The sequence below is a fragment of the Crotalus tigris genome, unplaced genomic scaffold, assembly GCF_016545835.1.
Source record: "Crotalus tigris isolate CLP2741 ecotype Arizona unplaced genomic scaffold, ASM1654583v1 scf7180000024422.289953, whole genome shotgun sequence".
Classification (NCBI taxonomy): Eukaryota; Metazoa; Chordata; class Lepidosauria; order Squamata; family Viperidae; genus Crotalus; species Crotalus tigris.
In genome coordinates this window covers 199,358-213,119 of record NW_024100589.1, presented here as the reverse complement: position 1 = coordinate 213,119, position 13,762 = coordinate 199,358, and the positions used below count along the sequence as shown (strand labels likewise).

Genomic DNA, 13,762 nt, shown 5'->3' with positions numbered 1-13,762 from the left:
GTGTGTGTACAGATATGTTCCATCTAGGGGGGAGGGGTGTTGTGTCCTGATCCTGCAAAAGCAGGCTCGGGACGTTGCATTGGTTCTGGGCATTCCAAAAGGTGCCTGGGACCAGACTGAGTGGTGCCGGCCTTGTGCGCATGCGCAAAGCGCGAAAACGCTCTGTTACTTTGTTTGTCATTGTCTGGGTCTCTGGACACATAAAGAGGCCTGCATGGCTGTTTCCGGTTGTTCGGGTGTCGCTTTAAGAGAATAAAGAACTGTTGAACTTTGCCATGTTTATTCATCATTCGCAAGTGAACGGAATATTTAACACCCATGGTCACATGATCAAAATTGAGAGGCTTAACCATTGACTGATATTTATGACAGTTGCAGTGTCCCAGAGTCACGTGATCCCCTTTTTGCAACTTTCTGACAAGCAAAGTCAATGAGAAAGCCAGATTCGGTTAAGAACCATGTTACTAATTTAACAACTGCAGTAATTCACTTACCATCTGTGGCAAGAAAGGTTGTTAAATGGGGCAAAACTCACTTAACAAATGTCTCACAATTTTGGGGTCAATTGTAATTGTAAGTCAAGAACCACCTGTATTGTAAACTATAAAGTCAAATGGTGTTTTTAAGTCTGAAACTGCCGATTGAATTCTGATTGCCACACTCAAAATGCCACCAATGCCGCAATTCTCTAAAGTTCATCTCATTCCTGTTGCATAAGACAGTGCTGGAACTATTTCTCCATTCATTGTCTCAATGTAAGGTCCCTTTCCTTTTATGGATTACATTCTGGACAGCTTTTTTGACTTCGGCATTCCTAATTGTGTATATGAAAGGATTCAGCATTGGGGTAAGAGTGGTGTTCAGAATCGCCACAGTCCTTGTCAAGCGGTATGAGGACTGGACGTTGGGCCTCACGTACATGAAGACAAGAGCTCCATATAAGATGGACACTACCAACAGGTGAGAGGTGCAGGTGGAGAAGGCCTTCTTCCGCCCTACAGAGGAGGGAATGCGTAGGACGGTGGCAATGATAAAAATGTAGGACAGAATCATGAGAAATAAGGTCATAATCACAACGACAAAGCTAGTCAATATTCTGAGGGACTCAATGAGATGAATATCAGCACACACAAGGCTCAACAGAGGACCAATATCACAGAAGAAATGGTCAACAATATTGGACCCACAGAATGGCAATGTCCAAATAATAAAATAATGAAAAAAGATAATCCCAAAGGCAGCATACCAGGTGGCCAAAGACATTTGAAAGCACATGTGCTTGGACATAATGATGGGATATTGAAGCGGCTTGCAGATGGCCAGATAGCGATCAAAAGACATAGCTGTGAGGATGAAGAGCTCTGTGGTACCAAAACAGAAGTGAAAAAATCCTTGAGCCAGACAGCAATGGAAGCAAATGGTGGTTTTGGCTTCTATAAACGTCTGTAGCAATTTGGGTACCACAGTGGAGGTATAGCAGATCTCCAGGAAAGCAAGGTTGCTTAGGAAGATGTACATTGGTGTCTGAAGTCTTGGCTCAATTGCTACAATGATAAGGATGAAGCCATTCCCAAGGATGGTTACAAGGTACATGAATAGACCCACCACGAAGAAGACTCGGTGAAGATCATACAGAAAGGGAATTCCTAATAGGATAAATTCACTCACTCTAGACATATTCCTAGACTCCATCATTTCAGAATTGTCAATGATTTCTCAGTGGTAGCTGAGATGACATATAGCATTTCAAAAATTATTGCTACCGTGTGCATTATATATATATAAATAAGGTTAAGAAATGGAATCAAATGAAGAAAAAACTCAAAGCAGAAAAGAAGGGTGTAGGAAAGAAGCACAGGGCATTTAAAACTTCTGAAATGTTCTATTTCTCTAAATTTGTCTGTCTGGAAAATTAACTAGTATTGTTATAACATCTACACATTTAAGTGAAAAAGGTATTTCATTTCATCATTTGTAATACATTACACAAGGAAGTATGTGAAAAGTCAAATTCAGGTGCAGAACATTATATTTCAGTGTTTGGACTGATATTTCAGAAGTTATACTGGCCATATTCTTTCTTCCTGAAATAAAAGAAGAACACATTTAAGGAGAAAAATATCTTACTAAGTAAAGGAGGTCTTAAAAGTGCTTTTTCAAAAGGCAACTGGACTGTCTTTATTTTTCCTTGAAGACATTTTGCTTCTCATCCAAGAAGCTTCTTCAGTTCTAGCTAGATCAGTGGTTCTCAACCTGTGGGTCGGGACCCCATTTGGGGTCGAACAACCATTTCACGGGGGTCGCCAAACAAGGCTGTCCGCCATTTCCCCCCCCCCCTTTCTTTGGCCACGCCCCTGGCACCCGGTGATGTATAAGTAGTTGGGGGTCACCACAATATGGGGAACTGTATTATGGGGTCATGGCATTAGAAAGGTTGAGAACCACTGGGCTAGATGGTCATTGGGGGGAGAAGAGATGGAAGGATTTGTTCTTCCTGTCAGAATTAATCTTTCCATCTTCCCCACCATCCAGTCACAACTGATGAAGCTTCTTGGATGAGAAGCAAAATGTTTTCAAGAAAAAACAAAGAAAGTCCAGTGGCCTTTTGAAAAAGCATCCTTGAGACAACCATGGCTTGGATTACTGAGAATCTCCATAGATAAATAAAGGAGGGTAGTTAATATGGGATGCATCACATAATATTTTGACATACAGGACTGATATCTAAAATCTCATAAGAGAAGCATCTTTACATGCTCAGATTATGAGTGTTAAAAAAGCAAAAGGAAGACTAAAAAAGAATACCCATGGAAATAGTGATACATTAATTTTATCTGAATAATTAGAGAAACTTTTACCAACACCAGTCTTATTCTTTGAACCTCCTATAAACCTTTGGGTGTGCCAATCAGATCAAATAAATACAAATAAAATTGTCCAGTTTCCATGTTCATAACTTGTATACGTAAAAAGTGGTATATATTTGTATATAAACGAAGAACCAACTTTAAATTGAAGCATATTCTCTTGTTAGTGATTTCAGTTATTATTATTTGACTGTCAGGAGGGTGATTGGAACTGCCTGGAACCAGGATTTGGGCATTGTGAACCTTGACTTACCTTGGGGCAATTAATCTTAGCTTCAATCAGCTTTGCTTTTAAACATAGCTTCTTTAAGTTCATATCTCAGTCTCATCTTACTTTTTTGGGGGGAAAGAACAGAGAAGGAAAGAAGGCTGGGAGGAGATTGGAGAAAATGATTTGAGCATCAGAGGAGAAGAATTGATAGAATTGTGCAGTGGTAACATTAAAAAATAATGAAAATATGGTTCATTTCATCTTTGAGACTTCGGATGTTGTACTTCCTTCCCTCAACTCAAAGCAGCTGTTTCCTTCTCTGGGATCTTGCTGTCACCCTCCATGATCTCATGAGATTCCAGGTAAAGACCTCCTTGATTGAAACAGTCCCAAAGCCAAAGCATTCCTATGTTATGATCTGTTCAAATCTTTAGCAGGTTGCAGATAGTAATCTACTTTTAAGTTTCCAAAGAGGAGTTATTTTTTATCACTTCTTCAGTTCTGAGAAAGCTTCTTGAATGAGAAGTGAAACGTTTTCAAACTAAACAAGAAAGTCCAGTTTCCTTTTGAAAGAAAGCACTTTCGGGGAAACCATGACCTGGATGACTGAGAATCTCCAGAGAGATTTATAAGGCATTCTTGAAAAAGGATGGTCATAGATCTCTTTATCTATAACGCTATATCAATGAAATAAGCCAGCCAATTCCAAATCGTAGAATCCTAAAATGATGGAATAGGTGGGATTTTCCTTCTCTTTCTCTCTCTCTATGTATCTCCATCTCTTGGACCATCATACTGACAACTGCTAGAATCAGGGCACTTATGAAACTCCTGTTCCTCCCTGGCTAGATCTTTGTAGAAAGATGTTCATGGTGGGATTTAGCAAAACAATTCAATGTCCCTTTTTTTTCTGACCTCTTTCAATGTTACACCTTAGATCCCAAGCAATTTCCATGTTGCATCCACTTCACCAGTCTTGAACCTGAGATTTTAAATTAGGTGCAGCCTTGCCAATTTTCATACATCAAAGTTTTACATATTTGAGTGATATGCTTAATCTCAGTAGGAAGAGGATCTGCAGTCATGATACAACAATATATTCAACAAGAAAACTGTAGAATCTCCTTTCTTACCCTTCTGGCCGTCATCAAACATGTTCTGAAGATAATTTTAACAGAAAGAGATTCTACATATAACTCTGTTCCATAAGAGAGGATAGTGAGAAAATTTTATTTCCTTAATAGGTCCTCAGGGATATTGTAACTGATGTAATAGTTTCCATTAGGCCAATTAGTTGCTTCTCTATGGGTGTCTTCAAAGAACAACTTTGAAATAATGGAAATGAGTCATCTGAACTAGTCAAGCTGAAAAAAAGGGATTGATTATTGGGAAGGCAGATTAATTAGAAGGACTTTCTTTTTGAAGATAACTCTGTCTAGCCCATCAAAAAATTAAAGTGGGACTTACTGAGATTTTCAAGAAGGCTCAGAAATATTCTTGTACATTGAAATGAAATGGGGGACTGTTTCATTGTCAAGTAGTCCTTGACTTACGGCCAAAGTTGAGCCCAAAATTTCCTGTTAGAATGTGCAGTCTTATTGCATGAGATAACACAGGAATAAACACAGTAAACAGTGGTCTATATTAAATGGTGGTTTATCTTACAATATCTACAATATCATACACCAGGAACAATATATATACATGTACTAATATAGCAGGATCCAGCAAACCACAGTTAAAGCAGGAAATGGAAAGAAGAGAACACATCGGTGGAATCTTCTCTTTATACAAAGGCTCTTAAAGAGACACAGACCCTGCTAAGTCATCCCCATCATTACATCTTAAATCGTACAGTACATAAGCTGGTTAGCTGTTAAATCAACACCATGATATTTCTACTACTAAGCAAGGCAGTTGAGCTTTGCCCCATTTTACAACATTTACAACAAGACAGTTGAGTTACAACCTTTCTTGCCACAGCTAAGTGAATCACTGCAATTGCTAAGTTAGTAACATGGTTATTAAGTGAATTTGGCTTCCCCGTTGACTTTCCTTGTCTGACGTTTGCAAAAGGTTATCACATGACCCTGGGACACAGCAACCGACATTAATACATGCCGGTTGCCAAGCATCTGAATTTTCATCACATACAGTAGCTATGGTGATGCTGCAAGGGTCATAAGTCATTTTTTTCAGTGCCATTGTAACTTCAGACAGTCATTGAACAACAACTACCTCTAATTCATTGCATCTTTTTTGCTTGTACATCAAATTAGATGGAAGGGGAATCTAGATGAGACCACTGATTTGGTCCATCCATAAAATCATATCATTGTAGTCAAGTGGAAAGAAATTGTGTTATTTAAGGCAAGTAAGTCCCTCCCCTCAAACACCTGAACTTTTAAGGAAAAGAAAAGCAAGAAATATCTTTAGAACATTGATTGATTGATTGATTTTTTATGCTATCCATCTCTCTGATACCAATAACAATAGCACTTAGATTTAGATACCGCTCTATAGTGCTTTACAGCATTCAGTAAGAGGTTTACAGAATCGCATATTATCCCCAACAATCTGGGTCCTCATTTTACCAACCTCGAAAGAATGGATGGTTGAGTCAACCTTGAGCCCATCAGGACTGAACTACTGGCATTGGGCAGAATTAGCCTGCAATATTGCATTCTAACCACTGGTCCACCTTGGCTCTTCATGTTGATATTGTGACTCTCGTTGGCTATACTTTGCAAGATAACCCATAAACTGCAACTTTTATTTCAAGAACACTGCTTTGGTCTCACTTAATGAACCATTGTATCAGAAGTACAACCTTCAGAAGACATTACCTTAATTTATGAAAACCACATAAGCTGCCACAGCAAACCAATACTTTTCAGTTGTATCTATTTGTATGTACAAAACAATGGCATTTTTACAATAGCTGCTCACAGTTTGTGTTTATCACTAAAATTAATATGATTTCAAACTTGATTAATATAATAAATATCAATATCTCTTTTGTAATGTACTGTTCTATATGTCATTCTGAACAATTTTGTCTTCATTTACAAAATTCAATAAATCTTTATTGGCTTGATGTAGAATATATTTCCTGGAAATTTCAGAGTGATCCAACTATTAATGTGTCATCCATTTCTTAAAAGAAAGATTCCATTATCAAAATCTCCTAAGATTAATTACAATAGGATAACTCACTTTGTTTAAGAGCTCTCAGAGTAATGGAAACTTTCCTTAATCATAATTTCTCTTGGGAATTTTCCCACTTAGAGATAACTGCCTCTGGTTATTATCAAGCAGTTGGAAGAAAAATGTGGATAGGAAAAGTTTGAAGGAGACAAATTTGGCTATAATTTCTCAGTGGAAATTATAGGAAGTGGCCAGAACTAATGGCCATAAGAAACCTATGGCCATTTCCATATTGTCTACCAAAAGCATATTTATTTTATCAAATACAGGTAGTTATCGACTGACAATGGTTCATTTAGTGACTGTTCAAAGTTATAATGGCACTGAAAAAAGTGACCTACAACCGTTCTTCACACTTATGACTGTTGCAGCATCCCCATGCTCATGTAAAAATGATAATGATGATGATGATGATAATAATAATAATAATTTGTAAGGGACATTAGAGGTCATCTAGTCCAACCCCTGCTCAGGCAGGAAACCCTATACCAGTGATGGCGAACCTTTACAAGATCGAGTGCCCAAACTGCAACCCAAAACCCACTTATGTATCATCGGGTGCCAGATGGGCATGGCTCATTGGGTGGGCATGGCTACGGTGTTAATGGAAGACTGGGTGGGACTAAAAAGTTCAATCAATCAATTCCAACTTTGGGAGATCTAGAAGCTGAAATTGATTGATTGAAGCTTTTTTTTTTTTAACACGGTGGCAGAGGCCTAAAGTGAAACGATTTTATAAAACCCAGATGAAGGCCTAGGACTGGGGTGACAGCGCGCGTGCCCACAGAGAGTGCTCTGCATGCCACCTGTGGCACACATGCCATAGGTTCACCACCACGGCCCTTTACCATGTGTGAAGAAAATCTTATACCATGTATCATGGTTCTGACAGACAGAAACAAATAAAGCAGAACTCCAAGGCTTGCAAGCTCCTCAAAGAACATATTTATTGATAATAAGTATCGGCACATCAAAAATGAAACCAGGTCTAAATGGACACATAACAATCCCCAATACAAAGTTAAGAAATCCCACCTCTAAAGCTATGCAAGCTACTACATTCCCCAATACATCTTCTTGGGCAGGCTTTTCACAAAACGCACAGCCTGCAGTCCCAGGAGCAGCCAATGACCTTGGTTCCCATGGGAGAAAATCTGTGTAGTCTAGAGAAGCACCTGGTAAACCCCCCTCCCTCCCTGCTATGGGTCAATTGAAAATGAGTAGGGAAAGTGGCTGCAGCCATGCTCATTTTCAAAGTTGACACCATGGGTGAGGAAAACCCTATACCATGTGTGATGAAAATTCACACTTGGCAACTGACTCATATTTATGTCAATTGCAGTGTCTCAGGGTCATGTGATCCCATTTTGCAGCCTTCTGACAAGCAAAGTCAATTGGGGAAGCCAGATTCACTTAATAACCATATGATTAACTTAACAACTGCAATGATTCACTTAGCAACTGTGACAAGAAAGGTTGTGAAAATGGGGCAAAATTCCCTTAACAAATGTTTCACTTAGCAACAGAAATTTTGTGCTCAATTGTGGCCGTAGGTCAAGGACTACCTGTATATATGGCCATCCATCTCAAAGAAAGTGACTCTGGATGGTGTAGAACTTTAGAGAGTTATAGTTAAACATTCCCTAGGGCCATCCTCACTTCAGGATCACAAGGGACAATATGCATGGGCTTATCCTTGCAAAGTGATGCCAAAAGGTAGCAATTAAAAAAATATATTAAAAACATCTGGTTTGGAGTTTGACGAAATGGGTGGAAGAAGCTGGAGCTCTGGCTTCTTAGCTCGATTTCATTCTGCCCGGTGACCCCAAGCGGTCGGACAGTTGCCCTGGAGGATAAGGGTATGGTTAGCTGATGAGAGCTAAAAAGCTTGAAATAGCTATTCTAGTCTCCCATTTAGTTCTTTAACTCTTTGTCAACAAAAAGAAATTTGAATTTGTTGTGTATCGCAGTAGCGACTTGAGCCTGCTTAACGCTTCTAGGCTGGGGCTGCAAGGCAAACGTGATCATAATAGTAAAACTGCGGTTTAGCAGTTACAAAAACCAAGATGCTTCAATCAGACTGGTTTGTCCAAAAAGAATTTTACACACACACACACACACACACACACACACACACACACACCTTAAAAATCACAAAGAGGGGACAAAATAAGACTCTAAAACTTTAACCACATCTGTTTTGAACTCTTTCCTAAAATGTGGTCAGCCTGAACATATTTATTCTACAACATAGATTCCACCAGAGAGAAAATGTTACGGATTGTTCATGTTATATATGCCATGATGGGACCTGAAAAGACCATTTGTATAGAAGATTTGAGAAAGTAGGGTGAATTATTCAGTATTGACTGATTGAATTATTCAATTCAATCAATCTGTTCAATTCAATCATTCAATATGAGCCGTGATGGCACAGCGGTTAGAATGCAGTATTCTTTCAAAAAAAGAAAAAAACTCCAGTTCATTGAGAAATTTGTGTACGCCCAAATATTGCAATGTTGTCATTCCATATTTGCAGGTATATCAGAAAAGCTCAGGTGGATCTTCAGCCAACATAACATACTGTATGTGCACACTTCAAACTAAGGAATACACTAAGGCAGAAGCTTGTCCACCCCAAGGATAAAACACCCAGACACAAACTGAGCAATGTGATATATGCAGTACAATGCAGAGAGCCCTATGCAGAACTGTACATTGGGGAAACAAAACAACCACTTCATAAACACACAGCACAATATAGGAGAACAAACCCATCAGGACAAGATTCAGTAGTCCATCTGCATTTGAAAGACAATGGCCACTATTTCGCAGAGAGCAAAGTCCACATTTTGAACAGAAAGGATCACTAGTTTGAAAGAAGGGTCAAAGAGGCCATCTAGGTCAAAACTGAACAGCCCTCTCTCAACAGAGGGGGAGGGATCCGACATCATCTATCTCCAGTCTATATCACAGTCCTTTCAGCAGTTCCAAGAAGGCTCCACAGCCATTTGCACTACTCAGATGACCCTGATGACACAGATAAACCTCCAGGTGGCCTCAATGACTCCATAAAAGAAGGCAAATGACCAGCTGTTTGCAAGGAGTATAAATGTATAAAGTATAAAAGCTGAAGAAGCTTCTTGGAGGAAAAGCAAAACGTCTTCAAAGAAAAACAAGAAAGTCCAGTTGCCTCATGAAAAAGCACCTTTGGGATATGGTGCTCCATAGTACTTTAGTCAGTCATGTCTCCATTTTAAAAAAAAAAACTTTATTTGTGGCTCTTCTTAAATACTTTATTCCAGCTTAATCCTCTTTTCAGAGAATCTTTAACTTCTTTATTCCTGAGAGTATAAATAAAAGGATTGAGCAATGGTGTAACCAAAGTATTGAGAAGGGAGACTACCTTGTTCATATTTAATGAAGCATGTCCAGTTGGTCTAACATATATAAAAATAATTGCCCCATACAACAGAATAACAACGATTAAGTGAGAGATACAAGTAGAAAAAGCCTTTTGTCTTCCAGAAATGGATGGGATCTTCATCACAGTGGAGATTATGAAGATGTATGAAACCACCGTCAAGAGGGAATTGCTGAACACCACGATGGTGGCAACCACAAAGACTATCCATTCAATAGGATGAGTGTCAGTGCAAGCCAGCTTTAGCAATGGTCCAACATCACAATAGAAGTGATTGATAGTATTGGGGCCACAGAATGGAAGCTGGAACACTAGGATGGTCTGTACCAAAACGGTCATCAGACCACCAAACCAGGATCCACAAGCCAGTTGAACACAAACTCTGCTACTCATGATTGCGTGATAATGAAGGGGGTGGCAGATGGCCATGTAACGGTCATACGCCATAGCAGTCAGAAGGAAGAATTCTGTGGCCCCAAGGAAAAAGTGGGAAAAAGCTTGAGCTTTGCAACCAGTCAGGCTGATAGATTTCTTGATGGTGAGTAAATTGACCAAAAATTTAGGGATTGTAGCTGTCACATACATAATTCCTAAGAATGAAAGGTTGCTGAGGAAGAAGTACATTGGCTTATGGAGATTAGGGTCATAAACCACAGTTGCAACAATGACAATATTCCCAGTGACAGTCAAGATATAGATCATCAAGACACCCACAATCACCAGAAATCTTACTTTTAGGATGCTGGGAAATCCCAGTAAAATGAATTCGTCCACAACTGTTTGGTTCTTCATCCCAAACCTATTCATCCAAGAACAGAATAATTGTTGAGCAGCATCAGAGGGATGATTCATCAAGATTATTATTCTACAGCTTGATGCTTTATCAGCCAACCCAAACCAACCCAAATCTTTGGCCTAGAAGCAAGTTCAATCAACATCATCACATTTTTCCCAAAGGTGCAGGGTCCACTTTTTGAGACCTAGAACCAAGTTCAGTAGGAATAAAAAAATGTGTTTACATTTTCCAGAGCTTTTAGTGAAATATGTATGGACCAGAAAGATAATATTTAAGAATAAAGATGATTTATTTTAAAAATTCTGCAACATAAAGTTTTGTTCTGTAGTTTCTATAACATGAATCTCTCTACCCATTTTTTCTTGGGTATTTGAAGAAAATGTTGATCAAACTATGTGCCTATTTTGTTTCTTCTACATTGATCTTTGTTAACTTGGTATCTACACACCTCTATGACATGGCAATTTTAAGGTCTTCTTAAGAGAAAGTGAAGGGGAGTTCTCTGCCCCACTGATTTCCTCTGTTAAATTGCTCTTACTTTTTGTGTGTTTTTCCTAGCAATCAGTTAAAATCTACCTTCCATGTTACCTGAATCCATTAGTCTATCTTGTGAGCTATGGGGTGATAGAGAAAGGAGACGACTTGACCTTCTTTTATGTGGTATCTTTCCAGAAATTGGAAGATGCCACATGGACTTTCATGTCCAACCTGTTCTTCAGTTCAAGAATCCAGATCAAAGCATTTCAGAAAGATGGACGTTCAGTTTTCTCTTGATTTCATCCAATGGAAAGGAGTCTGCCAGATTTAGTATTCTCTCTGGCAATCTATATTGGGAGAGAGAAAAACAGACAAGCATACATGTATGATGTATATAAGGGCAGCTAAAGCCCTTCCCTCCATCTTTGATTAAGTAGAGTCAGCTCCGTTAGATAGGCCAAACCAAGAAATCAACTTGCAGGACTACTAAAACTCTTTTTTATTCTATTTGGCTATAACAACAGAATCCTGCTAGTCTGACTGTGCTGGATCTCCCTCTCTTTATTATGAATTAGGGAATCAATTGTCTGATCTACTTTTAAATGTTATCTGTTCACTGTGGACTTAAAACATTTATTTAACCCCTCATTGTCTTAGAAATGGAACTTCCATAGTTCCATCAAGGTCAACTTAATTCTCTACAGATATAGAAGTGCAAAGCTTTTCAATAATTTAATAAAATAATTAATCAATAAGTTTAATGTGTTACTATTATCATTTAACTCGCATTCAATTGCTTACAGAGAAATTTATGAAAAATGGGGTTGAATATACATTTAACTCAGTTATTTAACTTTATTTATTATACACAATTATAATTTTAGTTAGATTACCTCTTTTCTGCAAGAATGTGGTCAACTAATCATTCACAAAAAATGATAAAAGAAGACAAAATACTCACCTGAGTAGATGCTCAGTTTAATTCATGAAGCAATAGATTGGATGTTATTTCTCTTTTTCATAAGCTAACTTAGGCAAATAATCTAGTCTTTGTAACCCAGTGATGAATAATACAATCGTGGTAAGCCAACAATCAAAGTCAGAGAATCAGAACTCCATAGCTCACCCCTGAGTTTCAGATAGTCTCTCCTCTATTGAAAACTTCTATTGGAAACTGAAGGAAACAAAACATATTTCTTATAGACTATCATTTGGTTCCTGATGTTAGGTTGATGCATGATTGAGTCCCAAATAGATGTTCTTATGCCTCATCCCTAATTTCTGTACTCAGTTTGTATTCAGTAATGAAAATACAGATTCTTCACCAAGGGAAAAAAATATTTCAATGTTTTCTAATTATTCCACCAAGGAGAACAAATCATTAGAGGGGGGGGACCAAGGAAACCCTTGGAGACTTTAGTTGCCCAAAACAAGACAAAGCGGAATTTAAATTATTTAAAATTGTGTTTCAAGATTTAATGCATCATTGTCATCATCATCACCACCACCACCACCACCACCACCACCACCACCACCACCACCACCATTTTTTAGAACGCAGGATGGGCTGTTTACTTCTAAATGAGAAAGAAAATGTGTTACATTTTTCTATGGGATGAAGTTGTAGGTTTTCCAATATTGGAGGTTTTTAACTTTTTAAGAAGAGATTGGACAAACATTTGTCTGAAATGGTATAGGGTTTCCTGCCTAAGCAGGGAGTTGGACTAGAAGACCTCCAAGGTCCCTTCTGACTTTGTTCTTATTCCCCCTCCTCCTCCTCCTCCTCCTCTTCCTCTTCCTCTTCATCCTCCTCCTTCTCCTCTTTCTTCTTCTCCTCTTTCTTCTTCTTCTTCTTCTTCTTCTTCTTCTTCTTCTTCTTCTTCTTCTTCTTCTTCTTCTTCTTCTTCTTCTTCTTCTTCTTCTTCTTCTTCTTCTTCTTCATCCAGAGTTGGAAGGGATATTGAAGGTATTTTAGTCCAACCACCTGCTCAAGCAGGAGGCCCTAAACCATTTCAGACAAATGGTTGTCTAGTCTTTCTTTTAAAGCCTCCAGTGATGTAGCTCCCACAACTTCTGAAGGAAAGCTGTTCCATGGGTTGATTGCTCTCACCATTAGAACATTTCTCCTTAGTTCTAGGTACTTCTCTCCTTGGTAGGTTACTAACCAAGGAGAGTTTTATTATATAGTTACTGTATAACATATTATATTAATAATTATATTAATATTATATTAATAGTTATATTATATTACTGACAGGAAATTTCTCTTTAGTTGTAGGTTGCTTCTCTCCTTGGTTAGTTTCCAATCAGTGCTTCTTGTCTTGCCTTCTGCTGCTTTGATCTCTTCTTTGTGGCAGCCACTCAGGTATTGGAACACTGCTATCATGTCACACCTAGTCCTTCTTTTCACTAGACTAGACATCTCAAATTCCTGCAATCATTCTTCATATGCTTTTCAGCCTCCCCCCCCAATCATCTTTGTTCCCCTTCTCTGCACTCTTTCCAGCATCTCAACATCTTTTATATATTGTGGTGACCAAAACTGGATGCAGTATTCCAAGTACTAAAGCAGTACTAACACTTCACATGATCTATGTCTCTGAATAGATTCAATAGATTGAAAAGCACAATTCAGTAGATTGTACAACTAGATCACTGTACAAAAAGTCCAACTCGACAGACTGAAAACTAGCATTACCATTTGGATATCACACCAAGCAGGCTGACCTCTCTAAATAAGAGATGAAATTTTCATAAGTGGAAAAGAATATAGTTTGACA

At 38.4% G+C, this 13,762-nt stretch overlaps 2 protein-coding genes across 4 annotated transcripts; both read right to left on the bottom strand.

Moving 5' to 3' along the window:
* Positions 1-476: 476 nt before the first annotated feature.
* Positions 477-4,269, bottom strand: LOC120302116 (olfactory receptor 6X1-like). Its single transcript, XM_039330025.1, has 2 exons — positions 4,212-4,269; positions 477-2,084 (listed from the first exon to the last, which is right to left on the bottom strand). Exon 2 carries the CDS (start codon positions 1,693-1,695, stop codon positions 751-753), a length of 945 nt encoding a protein of 314 aa, XP_039185959.1. The 5' UTR covers positions 1,696-2,084; positions 4,212-4,269; the 3' UTR covers positions 477-750.
* A 5,133-nt stretch (positions 4,270-9,402) lies between these two features.
* LOC120302123 (olfactory receptor 6X1-like) lies at positions 9,403-12,240 on the bottom strand. 3 transcript variants are annotated; one of them, XM_039330036.1, is made up of 3 exons: positions 11,944-12,240; positions 11,094-11,329; positions 9,403-10,508 (listed from the first exon to the last, which is right to left on the bottom strand). In XM_039330036.1, the coding sequence occupies exon 3, from the start codon at positions 10,499-10,501 to the stop codon at positions 9,557-9,559; it is 945 nt and encodes a 314-aa protein (XP_039185970.1). In that variant the 5' UTR covers positions 10,502-10,508; positions 11,094-11,329; positions 11,944-12,240; the 3' UTR covers positions 9,403-9,556. The 3 variants fall into 3 exon arrangements, with proteins under 3 accessions (XP_039185970.1, XP_039185968.1, XP_039185969.1); XM_039330034.1 differs by having other exon boundaries at positions 9,403-11,329; XM_039330035.1 differs by having other exon boundaries at positions 9,403-11,329; positions 12,109-12,238.
* Positions 12,241-13,762: the final 1,522 nt, after the last annotated feature.

Excerpts from the sequence above, each read along its gene's own strand:
- LOC120302116 (XM_039330025.1), bottom strand. The coding sequence starts at position 1,695 with ATGATGGAGTCTAGGAATATGTCTAGAGTGAGTGAATTTATCCTATTA.
- LOC120302123 (XM_039330034.1), bottom strand. The coding sequence starts at position 10,561 with ATGAATCATCCCTCTGATGCTGCTCAACAATTATTCTGTTCTTGGATG.